General features: G+C 36.1%; 1 protein-coding gene across 1 annotated transcript in view; it reads left to right on the top strand.

Moving 5' to 3' along the window:
• Window positions 1-21,526, top strand: part of LOC121858309 (mediator of RNA polymerase II transcription subunit 12-like protein) — a gene marked incomplete at its 3' end in the record, with an annotated part of 265,779 nt that overhangs the window by 134,796 nt on the left and 109,457 nt on the right. Inside the window, 4 exon segments of the mRNA XM_042354642.1 lie at window positions 11,352-11,467; window positions 16,550-16,681; window positions 16,907-17,033; window positions 19,254-19,390. Of these exon segments, the coding sequence (XP_042210576.1) occupies window positions 11,352-11,467; window positions 16,550-16,681; window positions 16,907-17,033; window positions 19,254-19,390 (512 nt within the window).

Below are 21,526 nucleotides of genomic sequence, written 5' to 3'. Positions count from 1 at the left end.
AACAACAGAACATATGGGATTAATTCCAATAGAACCCAGCCCGACCCCCAAACTCCACTTTTTGACGACACATAACTATGTTGTAGTAAAAATTCTATCTTAACTTTATGATGGTATGAAAAAACAAGTAATATAGAAGAGGTTAGGTTAGGAAAGATAAAGGTTAACATAGGAAAAATAAAGAATAGGTTAAAAAACGAAAAATTTTGTGGAACACTTACGGTAGTAGAAGAGATGGGTCGGCATACGGGGATGGAGGCTGGTTCCGAGGCAGAGGGCAGATTACTGGCCCTCAGGTGAATCACCATTACTAGGTGAATCAACATCACTGTCACTTACAGTTGTCAGGGCTTCCCTGACAAATCCCTCAAAGTCAACTTCACTTTCACTATCACTGGCTTGGGCTGGCTGTGGTGGGTTGCGGGCGAAGAACTCGGTTATGCTTTGCTGACGGCTGGTGTTGATGTTGTCGTGATACACCTTGATGTACGGCTCCATAGCCTGCACCAGTCGGGTATGGAAGACTTCATAGCGTTCATCGTCATTGTCGCGGGAAAGGACGGACTTAATTTTTTCTGTAAACTCTATGGCACACTTAATATCACTATGACTTAAACTAGGTTCTTCGGAGAATGACGCACCTTCTTCCTCCTCTTCACTGGCGTGTTCTTCTTCCAACATCTCGTCGGCAGTCACTTCAGGATCTTTGATCACCTCCAGGATGTCTTCGTTGGTGGTCTCGGAGAAGCCTTCAGCTGTAATATTGAGCGCAGCTTCTCTGGCAAGGTCCACTGCTACTGCAACAGTCTGAACCTCACCAGTCACAGGTTCACTCCTCCTCTCACCTGGTATGCCATGCAACACATGTCTCCATGCGTGACGAATCGTAGCAATAGTCAGCAGATCCCATGCCTCCACCAAGAAGTCTACAGCTTGTTTAACGTTAAACTTCTTCCAAAATTGTTTGACGAGAAGTTCTTGAGTCACCGCCTCTTGTTCCTTGTCCTCGTCGCTTTTGCTCTCGCTGTCGGTGTCACCCAGCTTACGCAACTCATCCTTGGTGTTGGTAGAGTCGTTCAGGAGCTTGAACTTCTTTGCAGAGTACGCAGCTTTCACATTGCAGATCAACTCCTGGTCCATGGGCTGGATTAATGACGTAGTGTTGGGAGGAAGGAAGACCACTTTTACGTTGGGGTGACGATCCATAAGTAGGGGCGAGTGTCCAGGTGCGTTGTCAAGGAGCAACAAAATATTGAATGGAACATTCTGTTGCTCGCAGAATTTCTGCACGTCAGGAACAAAACAGTTGTCAAACCAGAAGAGGGACAGAGAAAAGGACATCCACGCCTTACGTGCGGTTAGCCAGTGGACATTAAGCTTGTTCATGTCCATATTCTTGTAGGCGTGCGGCTTGCGGGCTTTGTGAATCACCGATAACTTTGGTTTACAGGTACCGGAGGCATTGGTGGTAAACAGGACGGTGATGCGTTCCTTCTGCAACTTCCGACCCCTTACCTTGCTGGCAGACTGGACAACGAAGGTCTTGGAAGGTAACTTTTTCCAGAAAAGACCAGATTCGTCCATGTTAAACACCTGGTCGTCACTGTACTGTCCTTCCTCCATAATCTCACGTAAAAACGGAGGAAAATCTCTAGCCGCCACACGGTCAGCACTCGCTTCCTCACCACCAATGTTGATGTTGGTGATCTTGTTCCTCTTCTTAAACCTATGCAGCCAACCAGAGGAAGCATTGAAGGGTTTGGGCTCTGCAATTCCCAGTTTACGTGTCACTGCTGCGTATAGCTCACGTGCGTACTCCTGCACTGAGCGCGTGTCCACCGCCATGTTGCGTCGCGCCTGACGCACCAAATAACTCACCAGCAAATTTTCCACTTTTGCCAGCACCCTGTTCTGGCAATACCTGATAGATGAAGCACCTGCAGACTTTGTGATTTTCATGTGCTCTTTGATCTTGGCTGCATCCTTCTTGATCGTACGAATCGTAGATTCGTTGACACCATGCTGGCGCGCGAGATCAACTTGCCGTCTTCCTTTCTCCAAATCTTGAACAATTTGGTACTTCACCTCGTAGCTTAATGAACGTCGTGTCTTCTTTGGCTTAGTGCCGCTGGGTCCAGGTAAGGAAAGGTCTCTCTCTGGGGTCGATGGTGGTCCGGCGGAAGCCATTTTACGGAACAATGGATGCGCGTTAACACGGGGTAATACTGTATAATACAAGTGTCTCTCAGCTTACAAAGCTTCACAAAATGTAGCTGATAAGTTAGGTTCTATATTCATATATTATAGTCATTTATTTGCTATTACAGTACATACCGTATATCTCGGCCTATAAGACGGAATTTGAACCATAAAAAAAATCAGCCCTAAGTTAGGGGGTCGTCTTAAGCGCCAGAGATAAAATTCTTACCTCTTAAATATTGCGGTTTAGCGTGTCAAGAGTGGTGATGGAAACATGGTAAACCACTCACAAGGTCCTACCACTAATTATTTTATACTGAAACTTACGTTTGGGAAGCTGGATTAAAATGAAGATTACCAGTATATTAAAATAATAAAAATGTATTATAAACCTGTCTAACATACTGTAAAAGAACAATATACCCCGGTAATAAACACAGCTGCTATCATCACCCCCCCCCCCCATTTGCCAGTGACAAGAAAGGGAAAGTGACCTTGACTGTGACTGCTGTGGCTATTTTTAGCCGTCCTTGTGTTCGGAGGTGGTCAGTAATGCATATCTGTATATTTACTGATGATAATACTTATCTCCTATAAATAATTCATTTAAAATTTATTTTTTTACAAAGAATATTCAGTAAATGACTGCGTTAATTCTTGAAACTACCGACAGTGGTAAATTTAGGATATAAATGATGAACAGAAGTCACGTCATGGATTCGGAGTTTGGTCCTTAATGATCACCATAAATGTCTGGTCAACTTCACCTACCAGGTATAATGGTAGCCTCCCTTTTTCGCAAAACAAGTATATAAATTAAAGAAAATACTTGCAGTATATTTAATATATTACAGTATATTATAAATAAATAAATGAACAAATAAATCGGCAAATCTATTTCAAGTAAATGGAAATATTTTACTCACACTGACATTAGTTCCAGTTAAATAACTGACGCTTAAGTGAGTCACTAGTGTACACCAGCCGGTAAAATTTGATGCCAATACTTTAAGTGAATTGGCCTTATTTTAAATAACCAACCATAAATAAATGCAAAAAGGAAAAAAGATCAAAGGTGAGAAAAATTATATTGTATGTATGTTGTGTTGTCAAAGGAAGAGAAACAATTGAAACTCTGCAAGTGTGTGTAAATGAGGCAGAAAGATAGATCAGCAACCTAAGACTTGGTCACAATTTTCGTGATGCCATATGGAAGTAGGATCTACCATTAGACAATACTGTACATTATGCTTCCAATATCTTCCCAGGCGGTAGTATCTCCCTGTTTGGTAGCTGCCTAAAATTGTTTGTAATATTACTTTGATACAACATGATAAATTAGACAAACAATGAAAATAAACAAACAAAAGTTATTTACCAAGACCTTCTCTCTCAGAACAGAGGGATGGAGGGGGAGGGGAGATAAGACGGCTATTTATAGCCTGTCTTTGTGTAGGAAGTTGACCACACTAGAAATAATTCATTTAAAATTTATATTTTTTACATAGAATATTCAGTACATGACTGCGATTATAAAATACTGTATTGTGAAAATATATATGTATAGGCTATATATATATATATATATATATATATATATATATATATATATATATATATATATATATATATATATATATATATATATATATATATATATATATATATATATATATATATATATATATTCTGCTTTTATTCAAGACATCTTCAGTTGCCTCTGAAGATGTCTTGAATAAAGACCAAAGCTAAGGTGTTTCTTTCCGTGATTTATCAAGATTTATCTTATCCACGTCATTTGGATCTACATGAAATATATATACAGTATTACCCGCTAACATGGTTTCACTTCCGCATTTCTCATTTACACGTACCTTGCCAGAACCAGACTTTCACTTTCATGCATCTACTCATATACGGTGAAGTATAATTTTTTTTTTATTTAGCTCATAAAATTCATACAAATTACCCGGTCAGAATATAATTTACATTGCTGGAATTCTTACAATATGATGATCATTTTGAATATAAACATCATGGATTTTGCATTAGACATACAAATTTTAGATCCAGTGTAATAATTTGGTTTACACAAAGCAAATATTTTATCCTTTGTGCAGAATATATGAAGTTTACATTCAAAATATTCCCTGACCTGCAAGGAATCCAGAAATGTCAATTATATTATCCTAACTTTAGTCTAGTTATTTATTACTAAAATGTAAATATACTATTTTCTCCCAATCCCTTCTCTGGTAGGGAGGAGGGACCGAGTATTTTGATTGACAGATAGTGTCCTTGAAGAATATTTCTTTGTTTATTTACTGAAGATATATGTTTTAGCTCATAAAATTCATACAAATTCCGGCCAGAATATAACACTGAATTAATATGATGATCATTTTGAATATAAACATCATGGATTTTGCATTAGACAAAATTTTAGATCTAATGTAAAATTTGTTTACACAAAGCAAATATTTTATCTTTTGTGCAAAATATAAGTTTACATTCAAAATATTCCTGACCTGCAAGGAATCCAGAAATAATTATATTATCCTAACTAGTCTAAGTATTATTTATGACTAAATAAATCATATTTAATTCTGGTAGGAGAGGGGGAGGTACCAGGAGAAGATTTATTGACAGAATGTCAAGATATTTTTATAACTGAAGATATATGTTTTAGCTCATAAAATTCATACAAATTACCCGGCCAGAATATAATTTACATTGCTGGAATTCTTACAATATGATGATCATTTTGAATATAAACATCATGGATTTTGCATTAGACATACAAATTTTAGATCTAATGTAAAAATTTGGTTTACACAAAGCAAATATTTTATCTTTTGTGCAAAATATATGAAGTTTACATTCAAAATATTCCCTGACCTACAAGGAATCCAGAAATGTCAATTATATTATCCTATCTTTAGTTTGAGGTATTATTTATTACTAAACGTTAAAATCTAGAGTTTTCACCCAAACATTAATCAGAGTGGTAGGAGCTAGTGAGCTGGGAAGAGGATGGGGGGGGGGTGGTTTGAGTCCATTATTTGAATGGACATTAACCTGGCAACTGTATTTCTCTTAAATATTAATTGTGTGAGCATACCATCATGAAATTTAGATGTTATTTTTACTACAACATAGGTATTGTGTCGGAAAAAGTGGAGCTTGGGGGTCGGGCCAGTCTCTATTGGAATTAATCCCATATGTTCTCTTGTTCACTTTGCGCGGTTTTCACTTTCCGCGGTACCCTGTGGGTTCAATTGACCGCGTAAATAATACAAAATAATACAATTAATGAAAAATGCAAACTATATTCTTTAAATAATGTTTATAAATCAATAATAATAAGATCACACAAGAGGAGATTGGACACTATTGTTGTTGTCGTGTTTACACCCATAATGTCAGTTATCCATCTGAAACAAGAAAATAAGTCACTGGTTGTTGTTAAAGTAAAATTAATGCCAAAAAATATGCACGTTTTAATTAATGTTATTTAATGTGCAGTAAAAGTAACCATTGATGTCAAAGAAAAAAAGAGTGATAGTGGAACAGTAATGTAAACTTGTGCACTCAAGGAAACTGCGTCTTTTATCTTAAGAAAATTTACAAAAGATTCATTATTGTTTATTACTGAATATGTATTTGATCGAATTAATGTTTATATATACGAAATGAACAATGCAATTCATTAATAATACATAGAATATTAAAACACACAAGAGGAGACGAGACACCATTGTTTTCATTCATGTTTACAACTCCCGTGACGACCCTCAAGGAAACCTCGTCTATTATCTTATTAAGAATATGTACAAAAGATTTATAATTGTTTATTACTGAATATGTATTTGATTGAATTAATGTTTATATACCGTATTTCTCGGCGTATAAGCCGAGGTTGTAAGCCAAAAAAAATTCCCCAAAATCATGGGTTTGGCTTATACAGCAGATCTAGATCATGAAACTTAAAAATTTCTGGTGCATAGCAGCGAGACACACTATTTACTACTCACAAACTTCAATGTGACTGCCCAATCAGTTGTTATTCTCTTTCTGAGAACCCATAAATAAAACAACTTTGAAATACAATTTTGTTATTATAAAGACATGAACTGAAATGGCCTAAAATACTAAAATAATAGAAATACCACAACAGCGATATAACACGACCGTTGTTTACAACTCATTATTACTGGTGTGGTGGCTTGATCAGCTGTTATTCACCCCAAGTAGTAAAAGAAAGTGTTGAAATACAAATTCTTTATTTAAGACATGGATAAAAAAAAGACATCATTAAGAATGTTAAAATACAATATAAAATTGAAATGGCTTAGAATCCTTCAAAATTTTCCTCTGAACTAGTGGTTCCTTCCGGTGAATCCTAGTCCTTCGACTCGGCTGCGGCTTCATCGTCATCTTCCCACACCACATCATCCTCCTCACCATCCAGAGAATTGGATATGCAACATTTTTTTAATGATTTTACTACTGTTTCTGTTTTTATGGCATTCCAAGAATCTATCACAAATTCGTACAGCAACTCAATTGGCACAGCTCGCATATTTCCTCCTTTTGTGAATGTTTTCTCACCTTCAATCATCCACTTGTTCCACCTATCTCTAACTGTCCTTGAAAGGCTTATTAAGGCATACATCAAGAGGCTGAACAACAGATGTTAATCCACCAGGTATTACTGCAGTGTCTGTGTTATGTTTTTTCAAGCATTTATTCACTGGCTCAGTCAAGTGAGGTCCGGAACATATCCCACTCTAGCAAACTACGCTTCTTCCTCAGTCCACCTGGACTCCTACTCCAAATGTGTTCTAGCCACAGCCTAACTCCTTCTTCGTCCATCCAACCATTCTCATGCACGTGCACATACACCCCCGCTGGGAACTTAACTTTTGGCATTATTTTCTGCTTAAAGATAATCATGGGTTTCAACTTTGTTCCATCTGCCATACAACTCAAAACCACTGTGAAGCGTGCTTTTTCATGTCCAGTCGTCTTCACCAAAATAGTTTTTGAGCCTTTTTCTTCCATCGTTCGATTGCTGATCATATCGAAGTTCATTGGAGTTTTGTCCATATTCCCGATACAGGTTACAGGGAAATTGTGGTTGCGCCGTATTTGAATAATGTACCGTTGAAAACATGTCACTGGGTAACTTCTGTGAGATTTTAGTTTTCTGTCTTGATACTAATCCTTTTCTATTCATAAAACGACTACACCACCCTCTTCTTGCCTTGAAGTCTTTACCGGTGTCTGGATTTGATTTGGCCAGATTCATTGCGTCAATACATATGGCGTTCCCGGTGATGACGTATCCACTCTCTCGGTTCTCATTGACCCACTCGAATAATTTCTCCTCCAGTTCTGGCCACTGTTGTTTACCTCTTCCTTGGGCACATTTTTTTCTGGTGATGTCTATTAACTTTTCTTCAGTCTTCTTCCACTCTCGAACCTGCTTCTCGTTAACGCCGAATTCTCTTGTAGCTGCAGAGTTGTTTGATGCCTTTGCAAATCTTACAACTTTTACCGGGTAACTTGAACGATGCGTCGTATTTCATTCTTTTTGCTGGTGGGGCAATTTTACCAAAAGGTTTAAAGACAACCACCTCATAGATATGGAAAATACCAAGTGGAGAGAATGTGGTAAACAGATGAGGTCAACTATGAAGGTGAATCGGTGCAGTACCGAACGTCAAACCGCTCGTAACGGTAATGCTCATAATGAGTCGAGTTTGGGGGTCAGCTTATACGCACGACATCAGTCTGGAACTGATATTTCAGCTAAATATTCGGGGGTCGGCTTATATGCCGAGAAATACGGTATTCGAAATGAACAATGCAAGTCATTAATAATACGTAGAATATTAAAAAACACATGAGGAGACGAGACGGCATAGTTTTCGTTCATATTTCCAACACCCGTGACGAATGACAATGGTTCTACATTCTACATGAAAAAATGAAGAAATAAGACTCTGGTTGTTGCTGTAGTAAAATTAATGTAAAAAAAATGAAAATGTATGTACAGTATTAAGTAATGTTATTTAATGTTAATAAATGGAACAATAGAAGTAGCTAACCATTAATGGTAAAGAAAAATACGAAATAGATTGGGAACGCCATCGTATGTAAGTGCGTATATGCGAAAACATCGTCATTTCTCTAGTACATAAGAATATGAAAGCAACATTTATTGCTGTTCATATATGTTTTAAATAATACTTACTAATGTAAAAACAAAAATTCTACTCACAAATGGTGGTAAAGTCTAAAACATAAGGACAGCCAATGAATATTGTGCAAATTTTTACTCAGATGATTTCATCAATCAGGTTCAACTCAAGCTGAAGCTTTCCATAAAGATATCATAGCTGTTGCTGAAACTGTTACTGAACCTGAAGTTGTTGCTAATGATGCTGAATTTGATGGTGTAGCTGTAGTTGATGGTTTAGGCCTTTGAATAATAAAGCTGTCGAAAGAACCTTTCACAGCCGCTTTCTTTTCTCATTATACATCTTTATGTACAGGTCTTAAGTGTTTTTCACGTCCCTGTTAATTTTAATGCTTCGTTCTGTTAATGGATCCACTTCAGAAAATAATATTATGTTCATTGCTTGCTCCATATAATATCCACATACCTCTCACCTTTTTTAATATCATTTTAACATCTAGTTTCTCGGCTACGTTTATACATTTTCTTTTAGCTTTTGAACCATCACTTGCTCTCTTGCTCATGTTGAAAAGGGACTCAAAAATGACATAAGAAACCTGAGAAAGTTTTTCTCCTTTTCCTATTCAGATGCATGAAAACAAAGAGACCGTCAAGCTCTGACTCTTGTTTACTGGTGATGCTCATTACCACTCATTAATCCAGCAGCTTCCCTTGCCCGGCAGCTTCTTTGCACAAGGCGCTCTTCCTTTTTTTTTCAGTATTTTTTTTTTTTATACAAATTGGGATTTAGTTATTATTTACTGTATATGAAAATGATTTTTATTTAATTTTTATTATACTTTCATTGTAAATACGAATAAGATAATAACGTGAATTGATGGTCAGAATTTTTACATAAGATGGCAGGTCAATGGGTAAAGAAAACGCTTAAATTCACTGTGGTAATGATATTTTTAAATTAATTGGGCCAAAAAGTGTAAAAAAATAAGGATTAAAGTTGCAAAAAAAGTCATGTGACTGCAACAACCTCTGTGATTGGTTGTGACATCACTGATTGGGGTGAACTTCCCAGCAGGAGGCAGCCAGCTGTAGTTGTCCAACCACGGCTGACTGACTCAGTAAATAAATATTATTATATAATTAATTGTGCTTTATTGTGCAACACAGGAATACTAATCTGAATATATAAATATTACTAAGCATAGAAAATAATACAATGGATATTAGCTGCCCATAAAACAAATTTCACAGTATAAATATTCGAAACAATATTGGTATTATTTTGGTTTTGGTCATCTGGGGAACCTTAAGATTCAAACTATGGGATTAAGTACTTTAAACAATAAGACACATTATCTCTTCGGAATTTCTGTCGCAAAAATTTTTTTTAACACATTAGAAAATACAGATCATAGGTTAGGTTAGGGTATGATGAGTTACAAGGTTAGCTTAATATACATTGGTAAGGGGGGGGAGGTAGTAACTCAAAACTCGTGATTTCCGATTGAATATAGAAGGTCTAAATCGTTCATAACACATCGCAAACCATCAAAAAAAACGTAGTCTGCATGTCTAAGTACAGGGATAACCAAAACTTAAACTTTACCCAATATAGCCTATCTCGAATCTAAACATCAAAATACTATGGTAAAATTTTACCCATTAATAAATATAAATGATGATACAGTAAATCCTTGTTTAACGTTGCCCCCCAATAGCATTGTTTCGTTATAAAGTCACTACTCATTAGTTACCAATAATTGGGTTAACGTCCCGACAACTGAATATAACGTTTTTAGCATCATCACGGACTACTTTTTACGGCGTATTACCCTCTCTCGTCTTGCCGCACTACCTCTCACTCACGGAACGTCGCAGCGTCCCCAAGTGACGCCAGTCTTTGTTAGGCTTCCACAGCGTTCATGCATGTTAAAGTGTTTTTACTCTTAATACTGTACTCTAACAATTTGAAATGGCTTCCAAGCGCCTATCAAGTGCTACTGATGCTAGCGTAGTTTAGAAGCAACGTAAGACCATTACCCTTGCTACGAAAATGGAGGCTTTAAACCGGGAGGAGGAGCCACCCACCGGGTCTCAGTGACTCACCACTCTCCTCCTTTCCCACCCTCCTCCTCCGCTCCAGTACCCACCACACACTCACTCCACCACCTACTCCCATCAGTGAATACAATACAAAATTATATATACAGTGAACCCTCACTTTACGCGGTTAATTCAACCCACGGCGGCCCGCGTAAAGTGAACAACATAACATATGGGATTAATTGAAATAGAGACCGGGCCGACCCCCAAACTCCACTTTTTCAGACACAATACCTACGTTGTAGTAAAAATAACTTCTTAATTTTATGATGGTATGCACACACAATTAATAATTAAGAGAAATATCAATAATATTAGGTTTTTTCACATTTACATTAGTAGAAAAGATGGCTGGGCACACGGGGATGGGGGGTTGGTTCCGAGGCAGAGGGCAGATTATTGGCCCTCACCTGTATCACTTGTATCAATTGTATCACTATCCACCACAGAGGCTTGCAGGACCTCTTTGTCAAACCCCTCAAAGTCCATATAAGTCCATATCCTCACTATCACTATCACTGACTTGGGCCGGCTGTGGTGGGTGGCGGGTGAAGAACTCGGTAATGTTTTGATGACTGGGCGACCTTGTGCGCACCCTGCTCGCGCCGCTCTCCACATAAAAGGGTACACACACCGCGGAAAGTGAGCATTCCGGTTTCGGCAGGGCACCGCGTAAACTTGGAAACGCGTAAAGTGAAACCGCGTAAAGCGGGGGTTTACTGTACTGTATAATATACAGTAATATATCATAAGTTTTCATTAAGGAATTTTTATTGTTATTCACATACGGGAAGGAGTTCTTTTGCAATTACTTAATGTAATATGTTTTTGTTTTGTTTTTCAGGTGGTAAGGTAAAAAAATCTTCAAGAGGAGAATTTAACTTTGAAGCAATATTAAGTAAATTTTGCGGACTCTCTTACTTTGATCAACACCATATTACAAGTACAGTGGCTTCTCAGGTGAGTTAAACAAATAAGTTTCTTTATTATATTAGCTAGTTGCATATAGAGAGCTCTTGAATTAATTTAATTACTGTGCTTGAAGAGGGATAAGGAAATGTATTCTTTATTATTGAATAATTTTTATTTTATTTATGTTATGTGTACAGTACTGTACAGAATCTTGGGGCTTGTAGGTCTAGATCTTCCTCCTCTTGTTGGTTAATAATTGGTGCTGAATGCTGGTGTTATTAAGGTGTTTATATTTAATGTTGTTTATAACCAAAAAAGTAATCTTGAGTGATACATGTTGTGAACCCAGCTAAGTATGTAGGGTTTACTCATATTAACCCCTTGAAATAACCCATGAAAATGTATGAATTTTAACCCCTCAAAAATATTATGCATGTACAGTTCAACCCCTAACATTTTTAATAAAAATTAAATCATAAATACTCAGACTATACTACGGTAAGATGTTGTATTTCGCGAGTAATATAGACTGAAAAAATTGCGCCAAATTCAATTTTGTCAAATGCAAATACATAAACTAATGGAAAAAAATAACAATATAGACTGGCCAGTGGCCACTCTACATCAACCTCTGATTTTCCCATTTATAACCTCCAAATGATACAAATTCTGCCTTTATTGACCTGATTGCTCATCCGGGCAGTCATGAAACTGACTCAAGAGGAGTGTGTGGCTGCTGTCTGTAGTCCCTGACGTCACACGGGGGGGAGTGAGTGCAACTGGCAAGTTGCAGCTCACTTCCTCAATACAGATGTGCACTTCCCACACATACACATCCATGCTATTCATTTTTCTTATTTTAAAGTATATTGTTTACTATAAAACGATAAAATACTGTTCTATTGTATACAGTTGTACCCCACTTAACGCTGTCAATTGAACCCAGAGGGTCCCGCGTTAAGTGAAATCCGCGTTAAGTGAACAACAGAACATATGGGATTAATTCCAATAGAAACCGGCCCGACCCCCAAACTCCACTTTTTGAAGGCACATACCTATGTTGTAGTAAAAATAACATCTTAATTTTATGATGGTACATGCACACAATTAATACTTAAGAGAAATAGAGAAATACAGTCGCCAAGTTAATGTCCATTCAAATAATGGGCTCAACTCCCTCCCCCTCTCACACTACACTGCCGGCTCTTCCCTTTCAGAGAAATTTTTGGGGGAAAACCACTAAATTTTAATAAATAATACCTCAAACTAAAGTTAGGATAATACAATTGACATTGCTGGATTCCTTGTAAGACCAGGAATATTTTGAATATAAATGTCATATATTTTGCACAAAAGATAACATAGTTACCTAGAGAAAAATTTTTATCTAAAATTTGTATGTTTAATGCAAAATATATGATGTTTATATTCAAAATGATCACCAAATTATAAGAATTCCAGCAATGTAAATTATATTCTGACCGGGTAATTTGTATGAATTTTATGAGCTAAAACAAATATCTTCAGTTAATAAAAAAAAAAATAATCTTCACGACACTATCTGTCAATCAAAGTACCCCACCTTGCCTCCCCCCCTCTTCCAACCGCGCGGTCAGTCCCAACCCTCCCCCCCACCCCCCACCAATCCTCCCTTCCAGGGTTTTTAACATTTAGTATTAAATAATACCTCAGATTAAAGTTAGGATAATATAATTGACATTGCTGGATTCCTTGTAAGACCAGGAATATTTTGAATATAAATGTCATATATTTTGCACAAAAGATAACATAGTTAATTTGAGAAAAATTTTTATCTAAAATTTGTATGTCTAATGCAAAATATATGATGTTTATATTCAAAATAATCATCAAATTATAAGAATTCCAGCAATGTAAATTATATTCAGACCGGGTAATTTGTATGAATTTTATGAGCTAAAACAAATATCTTCAGTTAATAAAAAAAAATAATAATTCTTCACGGGGTAACAGATGGTCGGTCGGTCCCTCCCTCCCCCCACCCCCCACCAACCGTCCCAAGGAGATGTGTGGGATAACCACTAAATTTTAATAAATAATACCTCAAACTAAAGTTAGGATAATATAATTGACATTGCTGGATTCCTTGTAAGACCAGGAATATTTTGAATATAAATGTCATATATTTTGCACAAAAGATAACATAGTTACTCTGAGAAAAATTTTTATCTAAAATTTGTATGTCTAATGCAAAATATATGATGTTTATATTCAAAATGATCACCAAATTATAAGAATTCCAGCAATGTAAATTATATTCTGGCCGGGTAATTTGTATGAATTTTATGAGCTAAAACAGGCAGTCAGGCAGGGTGGGGCAAATCTAAAAATAGCGTCTCGAGCCGGACACTCACCGCGTATATGTGGAAAAAATCTGTGTTAAGTGAAAGTTCAGCTCTGGCGAGGCACCGCGTATATGATAAAACGCGTTAAGTGAAACCGCGTTAGGCGGGGTAATACTGTATAGTACATTTTGGCATTATTCGACAATTTCCGAATTTTTTAGTTCGATTATTCGTTGTTGTTTTTTTTTAAGTTCTTGCACCTTATTTGCATCATTCCAAAGAGTGTTCCTCATTATTCCAACCAAAAAACATACTTATGCTGCAACATTCAATATTACAGCGTTCAGCTGGCTGGATTTCGCGAAACTCACGATATTTTACGCCAAATATAAGACTTGGTTATATTAGGAAGTGCTCGCGCAATTCAAAAACGCGAAATGAAATCGCGCGAAATATGAGATCTTACTGTAGAGTACAGGTACACAACTGATTATCTGGGAGCTGATAATCCGGCACCTCCTTTAGTCCGGACAAAATTATGAGGGGGGCACTTAACTTCCCTCCCAGCCTGGGTGAAGGTAGTTTAAGGCTTAAAGTTTTTATCTTATAAAATGTAGCAGACTAGACTTAGCAGAATATAAATTGCATTGCTGGAATCCTTGTAAGATAGTAATTCATTTGAGTATAAAAATCACATAGTTTGCACAAGAGATAGAAATTTTAGTCTAGTGTTGTACATTTGTGTACAGTACAAGTTTTTTAACTCATATTTTCGGGACGATATATGTAACTTTCTTCATTTATTTTAACTATCCTAATTATATATTGTGAAAAGGGTAAAAGAAATAATTGTCCTAAGGGTAAACCTGTACAGGTAATAAGTTAATTACTAAACAATTTTTGTCTAGTGCAAACTATGTGATGTTTATGGTCAAATTAATCAATATCTTAAAAGAATTACAGCAATGCAAATATATACTGCCAATTCAATTCAGTGACATTTTATAAGGGAAAAGCTAAAACTCCTTCTGTTTTGATAACTACCACTTTGTTATCTCCCCTACCTGACAGCTGTCAACACGTCAACCCACCCCCCCTCACAGCCAGGGTGAAGGCAGTTTAGGCTTAAAGTTTTTATCTTGTAAAATGTCGCTGACTAGTCTTGGCAGTATATAATTTGCATTACTGTAATTCTTGTAATACAGTTGTACCCCACTTAACGCGGTCAATAGAACCCAGAGGGTCCCGTGTTAAGTGAAATCCGCGTTAAGTGAACAACAGAACATATGGGATTAATTCCAATAGAAACCGGCCCGACCCCCAAACTCCACTTTTTGAAGGCACATACCTATGTTGTAGTAAAAATAACATCTTAATTTTATGATGGTACATGCACACAATTAATACTTAAGAGAAATAGAGAAATACAGTCGCCAAGTTAATGTCCATTCAAATAATGGACTCAACTCCCTCCCCCTCTCTCACACTACACTGCCGGCTCTTCCCTCTGAGAAATTTTGGGGGAAAACCACTAAATTTTAATAAATAATACCTCAAACTAAAGTTAGGATAATACAATTGACATTGCTGGATTCCTTGTAAGACCAGGAATATTTTGAATATAAATGTCATATATTTTGCACAAAAGATAACATAGTTACCTAGAGAAAATTTTTTATCTAAAATTTGTATGTTTAATGCAAAATATATGATGTTTATATTCAAAATGATCACCAAATTATAAGAATTCCAGCAATGTAAATTATATTCTGACCGGGTAATTTGTATGAATTTTATGAGCTAAAACAAATATCTTCAGTTAATAAAAAAAAAATATTCTTCACGGGGTAACAGATGGTCGGTCGGTCCCTCCCTCCCCCCACCCCCCACCAACCGTCCCAAGGAGATGTGTGGGAAAACCAGAATACTTAACTTTTTTGTAATAAATAATACCTCAAACTAAAGTTAGGATAATATAATTGACATTGCTGGATTCCTTGTAAGACCAGGAATATTTTGAATATAAATGTCATATATTTTGCACAAAAGATAACATAGTTACTCTGAGAAAAATTTTTATCTAAAATTTGTATGTCTAATGCAAAATATATGATGTTTATATTCAAAATGATCACCAAATTATAAGAATTCCAGCAATGTAAATTATATTCTGGCCGGGTAATTTGTATGAATTTTATGAGCTAAAACAAGCAGTCAGGCAGGGTGGCGGGTGGGGCAAATCTAAAAATAGCGTCTCGAGCCGGACACTCACCGCGTATATGTGGAAAAAATCCGTGTTAAGTGAAAGTTCAGCTCTGGCGAGGCACCGCGTATATGATAAAACGCGTTAAGTGAAACCGCGTTAGGCGGGGTAATACTGTATAGTGATTAATTTTAGTATAAATGCATAGTTTAATTTAAGTTTCTAGCAGTCCATGGTGCTTTACAGACACAGGAGGTGTATCATTAGTGGGTCAGAGGTGTATTGTTGATTTATTATAACCTGACCTCGGTTGGTCCGGCAAAACTGATAATCCTTGCCGGATTATCTGTTTTGCCAGACCAACCGAGGAACCAAGGGTGCCGGAATATCGGTGGGGTACCTGTATAATATTTACAAGCTCTCTTCCAGAATTTTAGATATAGTTAGATGTAACTAATTCACATTATTAGATAATTTCCTAGTGTTTTCAAGAGGTTAATCTGGGTTTTGACCCCATAGATTTAGTGGGATGCATAACAAGGGTCACTCAGACTGGTTTTAGTTTTGAAATATGAGTTCTTGGTAAATCCTCTAATTTTCTAGGTTCTGGAGATGTTGTCAGGCTGTGGATCTGGTATGTCAAATTACCTCCCAACTCATGATCACATTGCCTTCTTGATGGACCTCATGGAAGTAGCACTCAATGTTCATGGTCTCATTGAACTCTGTATTCAGGTTTGTAAATATAAGATTTGTTATCAAATTTTGTAATATGATTTAAATGGTCTTATGGAACTGTCATACTTTCTGTTACATTCAAAAAATTTCAATAGACCTTCTGATAGACACCTCAGGGGTGATAATATTTATACAAAAAAATTATAGCCAAATTCAGCCCTGTATACTAATACTGTACTATATGGTAACTTGATTTTCACCTTGAAATCTTACATTGTCCAGATGATCAAAGAGGTTAGTGAAATTGAGGCTCAGCTGGTGGAACGTGGGTGTCTAGCTGGCTGGTATTGTCCCACCCTCCTCCTGCATGTTGTTGGTGTTCTCCGCAAGTATCATTGTTGTCTCTTAGGTAAGTCACTCATGGTCATTAACATGGTTTTTCCCTTATTTTCAAAGTTTATTCACTTATTTCGTTTATTACAACAGTAAGAATAAATGAATGACAACAAATATTTGTGTGAGTTATCTTCCATTATTCTGGAACCATGCATTAAAGTATGAAAAGACTTGAATGAGTGAAAGAAAACCTTATAAATTTTAGATTTTTTTAAATACCGGTACTATACAAAGAACAAGAAGTTAGATTAAGGAGTACAGTAGTACAAATTAAGACTTAGTAATTATTATGATTTAAATAGAATTCATTGTAATAACTATTTGATATTATTGAGCTTGGCATTATTTATAACAAATGTGTGAGGACAAGTGACCTGCAAGATCCATGTTACTGAACATCCTAAGGTGAACCTAACCTGCCTATTATCCAGTTGACCACATGTTTAACAGCAGGATATTGTTTACTGTCCAAGTGATTATTTTCACACTCATAGTGGATATTCTCTATAAAATAGAATGAAAATCTCACTAACACTGGGATACATACAATAAATATCCTGTATTAATTGTTACTTGCACTCAGTTTTTTTCTTAATACAGTAACAGTGAATATATTGGTAAATGTGTCCATTTTGAATATTTGACTACCTTTTTATGTGCAGACATAAAGCACATGTACAATTAGTGTAAATGCAAAATTTCAGTACAGTGTGCTACATATTAGCCTAGTAACAACCACCAATGAAATGCACATACATTGAGACAAGAATTTATTGTACATTTACTTAATGTTTTTAGTTAGTTTTTGCTCTGCCATGCTTTTGCTACCTAATTGTTCTGTATTATACAATAGATTATCATTATCTGCACTTTATAGTGTACAACCAGTGTCACTTGAATATACAGTATATACTGCACATACAATAAACTTCCTCTAATCCAGACTAATTTGGGGGAAGGTCTGTCCGGTTTGGGTTTAATTCCAGGCTGGGTGGGGGTCTGTATTGTCTATATTACAAGGTGGAAAATTCCAGAGGATGGAGGATATCAGACTCAACTCACTTACGCTGCCTAAGAACACCAAACTAATGTAATTTTTAGCCTAGACTGTACTACCTTAGGGTTTTTATATGCCATGTTGTTGTTTTTTCACTTAGGGTTTTAACATTTGTAGAAAAGAGGGTAATTTTTCCTCGGTCTCATACTCTGAGCAGCTTGGTGCTGACTCTCAGTACAAATGCTGAGTCACCCAGCAGCTGGTGGTGCCAGGAGCTCACATACATCTTGCAGCAGTGTGTGCTGTCTTGGTTGTCACACTTGGCTCCATTCAAATCTTGTGCCCCAGAAATACCTCCATTTGTTGGCCCTTATCATATAGATTTTTTGTTTATAAATATATATTTGTTTACATAATTTATTCAGGATTATTTTGGTATAAAAATGGTATTTCTAACTTAATTAGAACTAGTTTTATAGACTCCGGTATAAACATTTCTTATGTTCTTTCACAAAAGAACCGAGTCCCCATCATTATAGCATGTTAAAATATTTTGTTTGAGGGTCTTTTTTTTTAATCTTGTAGAGAATTTATTCAGAATCATTACATTACCAAATTCATTTTTCAAACAATTAGGGCAGCTGCCATGGATAAAAGCTGCAGCCTCATACAGTATAATAGGAGAGTTATTTGAGAATGGTACAAGGTAGAAGAGTGCTTCCTATTGTATATATTATTACTGCACTATAATATGTCTGTTGATGAAGAATGGAAGCACATAGTACATGATGATAATAAATTATTGTACTTATTAATTATTAAGATGATATGAAGCAGTTGAGTCTTGAGGTGTCCATCTTACTTCCCTTTCCTTCTTTTCTATCATATCACCAAACACTGTTACTTTTCTGTGTCTGAAGACCTCTTGTACAATGATTTTTTTAACCCAAAACTTTCTCATTTCTATTTTAACTTGATTTGTCTCTAGTTACAGGAACATATGAACATATAAAAACATATTTATCTAATAGAAGTGAAGAAGTAATGTTCACAGTAGGAAGCATATCCTGATATTTTTGTAAATTATTTTCCCTTTTGGTAAACATATGGGTCTCTGACTTAAAGGCAGGCTCACTAAAGGTTGTTTAAAATCATGGATTCCATGTCCACTGACTTTCCTTTGGTCATGAAATGGGATATTTTACTTCAAAACCACATTATTCATATTTTTCTCAGTGTCCCAGGAACAAACTTCTGCCATCTTTGAAGGTTTGTGTCGTTTAGTAAAGGCTAATCCTTCGGATTGTACATCTCCTGAGCGAGTGGTGTTTGCTTATCTTTATGAACTTTATGCATCGTGCTCCTTCCTGAAGGTAAGTGAACTCTTTATTTTAAATTTAATTCTATAAGACATTCATATTTTTTCCTTTCCATAATTACAACATGCTTCAGTTGGTAACACCCTTGACATCTAACCCATATGACATTGACTCAGTCCTCTGGCTAGGCAGGATTGATGAGGCATTAATCTGCTGTAATGTGTGCTTAGTTATGTGTCATGATGTGTGCTTAGTTACCCACCAGTTGTGTCTTGATGTGTCTCAGTGTTTGTTCATGTGTATATATACACTTTAGTACTGAGATAGATATATGGAGATAGAGTGTAGTGTACGAGCAGTATAGTGCATAACTGTACTTTATATCATTCTTAATCCCTCTTTGGTTGAAAGGAAACCATTAGTACTGCAATGTATTTTTATTAGTGTCATAAAGTTGAAAGATATAGTTGTTAGTGATATTTCAGGGTGATACTTTACATAGATAGAATTTTACCAGAGGACTAAGCAGTAGAACTTCCATAATTTTACCTTCTTAATTCTTAATGTGTCCAAATTCAGCTATTTTCAGAAAATCTTAACCAGAACATTTGTAGAAGTTTATATCCCATAAAATTAATAATCTGCAAGCTCTAAAAAAGATGTATCTTTTTGGCCATCATTGTTTGGACCTTATCTTAGGAAAAATTAAAAGTGCTTCCCAAAAATTAGATTCCAACTTCTTGGCCTGAAGAAATTTGTTTTCATGCTTAGATGCTGGTGGCCCTCATCATTCACTGTGTCCTGTAAAAGCAGTTTAGTCTTATGTAAAACTAGCCAATCAATTTAATCATCACTCCTAAGTGTTGAGCTACTAGAGTCTGTATATTTAACACAAATCTGCAGAGTTAAGGCCATCAAATTTACTCAACCAGGGTGTAGGCCTGAGACATATGATCTGTGTGCCATTACATCTACTTTGGCATTCCTGAAAAAGATGTCAGTGAAATCCTAACTTTAGGAAGAAACCTTGGAATCAGCAAAGGTGCTTGTGAGTTGTTTTAAGAGATTAGATCATCACATCTCCAGGCTGGTGTCAGAAATTTCCAAGGTCAGTTCCATGGAGAGTAATCAAGCTCCCATTGTGGGGTAGATAGTTGAACTAGCACAGAGAGATTTTAGCTATTTCTTACCCCCTGCTCTAGTTGCACAAGTTGCCTGAGCCAGACATAAGATTACACATTGGTGATTAATCCAGAATTCCCAGTTATACTAAAACTGAATTGAATGACTCAAGTTCCTTCTTCCTTGTTGGGGCTGCTGGAGTGAGATGGAAATAAAGGAGGTCATGAAGTGGTGCTTTTGAGCAGAGCATGACAATCTAGGTAACAGTGGTGTTCAACCTTTTTTTGCAAGAATGCCAGACTTAATGTCTAGAAGTACTCAGGGCCACACCACTGTATGAATCAGATTCTTTATAACACTATATAATAAGGTATTAGGAACCAACAAAAAAGGTATAATATTTTGACAAATCTATGTTAAACGTGAAATATTTATAATCAAAAGTGGTATTTCGGATGCAATGGTGGCACACAATTCAGCTCCTTGATTTATGGCGGGAGGCCGTATAGAAATTATCAAGAAAAACACTTTTGCTAGCTACATGGTAAGTTTCAATGTATTCAGCCTTTAATGATAACTACCCCGGTATTGTATTTATCAGGTCTCTTTAAGAAATTTAGAAAAATGGGAATGCATAAATTATTGTTTTATAACATCTAGTCATGTAACTTGGTTCTTGGAGCCTTGGGTTTTCAACCTGTGGATTTTTGTTTTCATGTAAGTTGACTAATCTAGGCTCTGTTACTCTTTCATGAGATGATATTTCAGGATCAGTTCCCTTCCTGTTTTGAGAGAGAGAATCATGAAAAATTTGTTTGAGAATATGGTATATGAGTAGGTTCTCCGTAGTCCTTTTTGTTGGAAAATGACCCAAGGTACTTTTCTATAGATTGATAGCTGGTAAGACATAAATTAATTTACCTTATTTTAAAATCTAGGAATACTGTTATTTTAAACTGATATGTCAGTTAGAACAGTTTATGTATTAGAATTAATATTAATTTACTGTGTTTTCAGTCAAAGCATCATGTCAGTTAGAACAGTTTATGTATTAGAATTAATATTAAT

This window comes from Homarus americanus, unplaced genomic scaffold, assembly GCF_018991925.1.
Source record: "Homarus americanus isolate GMGI-L3 unplaced genomic scaffold, GMGI_Hamer_2.0 scaffold57980, whole genome shotgun sequence".
NCBI lineage: Eukaryota > Metazoa > Arthropoda > Malacostraca > Decapoda > Nephropidae > Homarus > Homarus americanus.
Note: the sequence above shows the minus strand (reverse complement) of the source record. Positions and strands in the feature narration are given on the sequence as shown.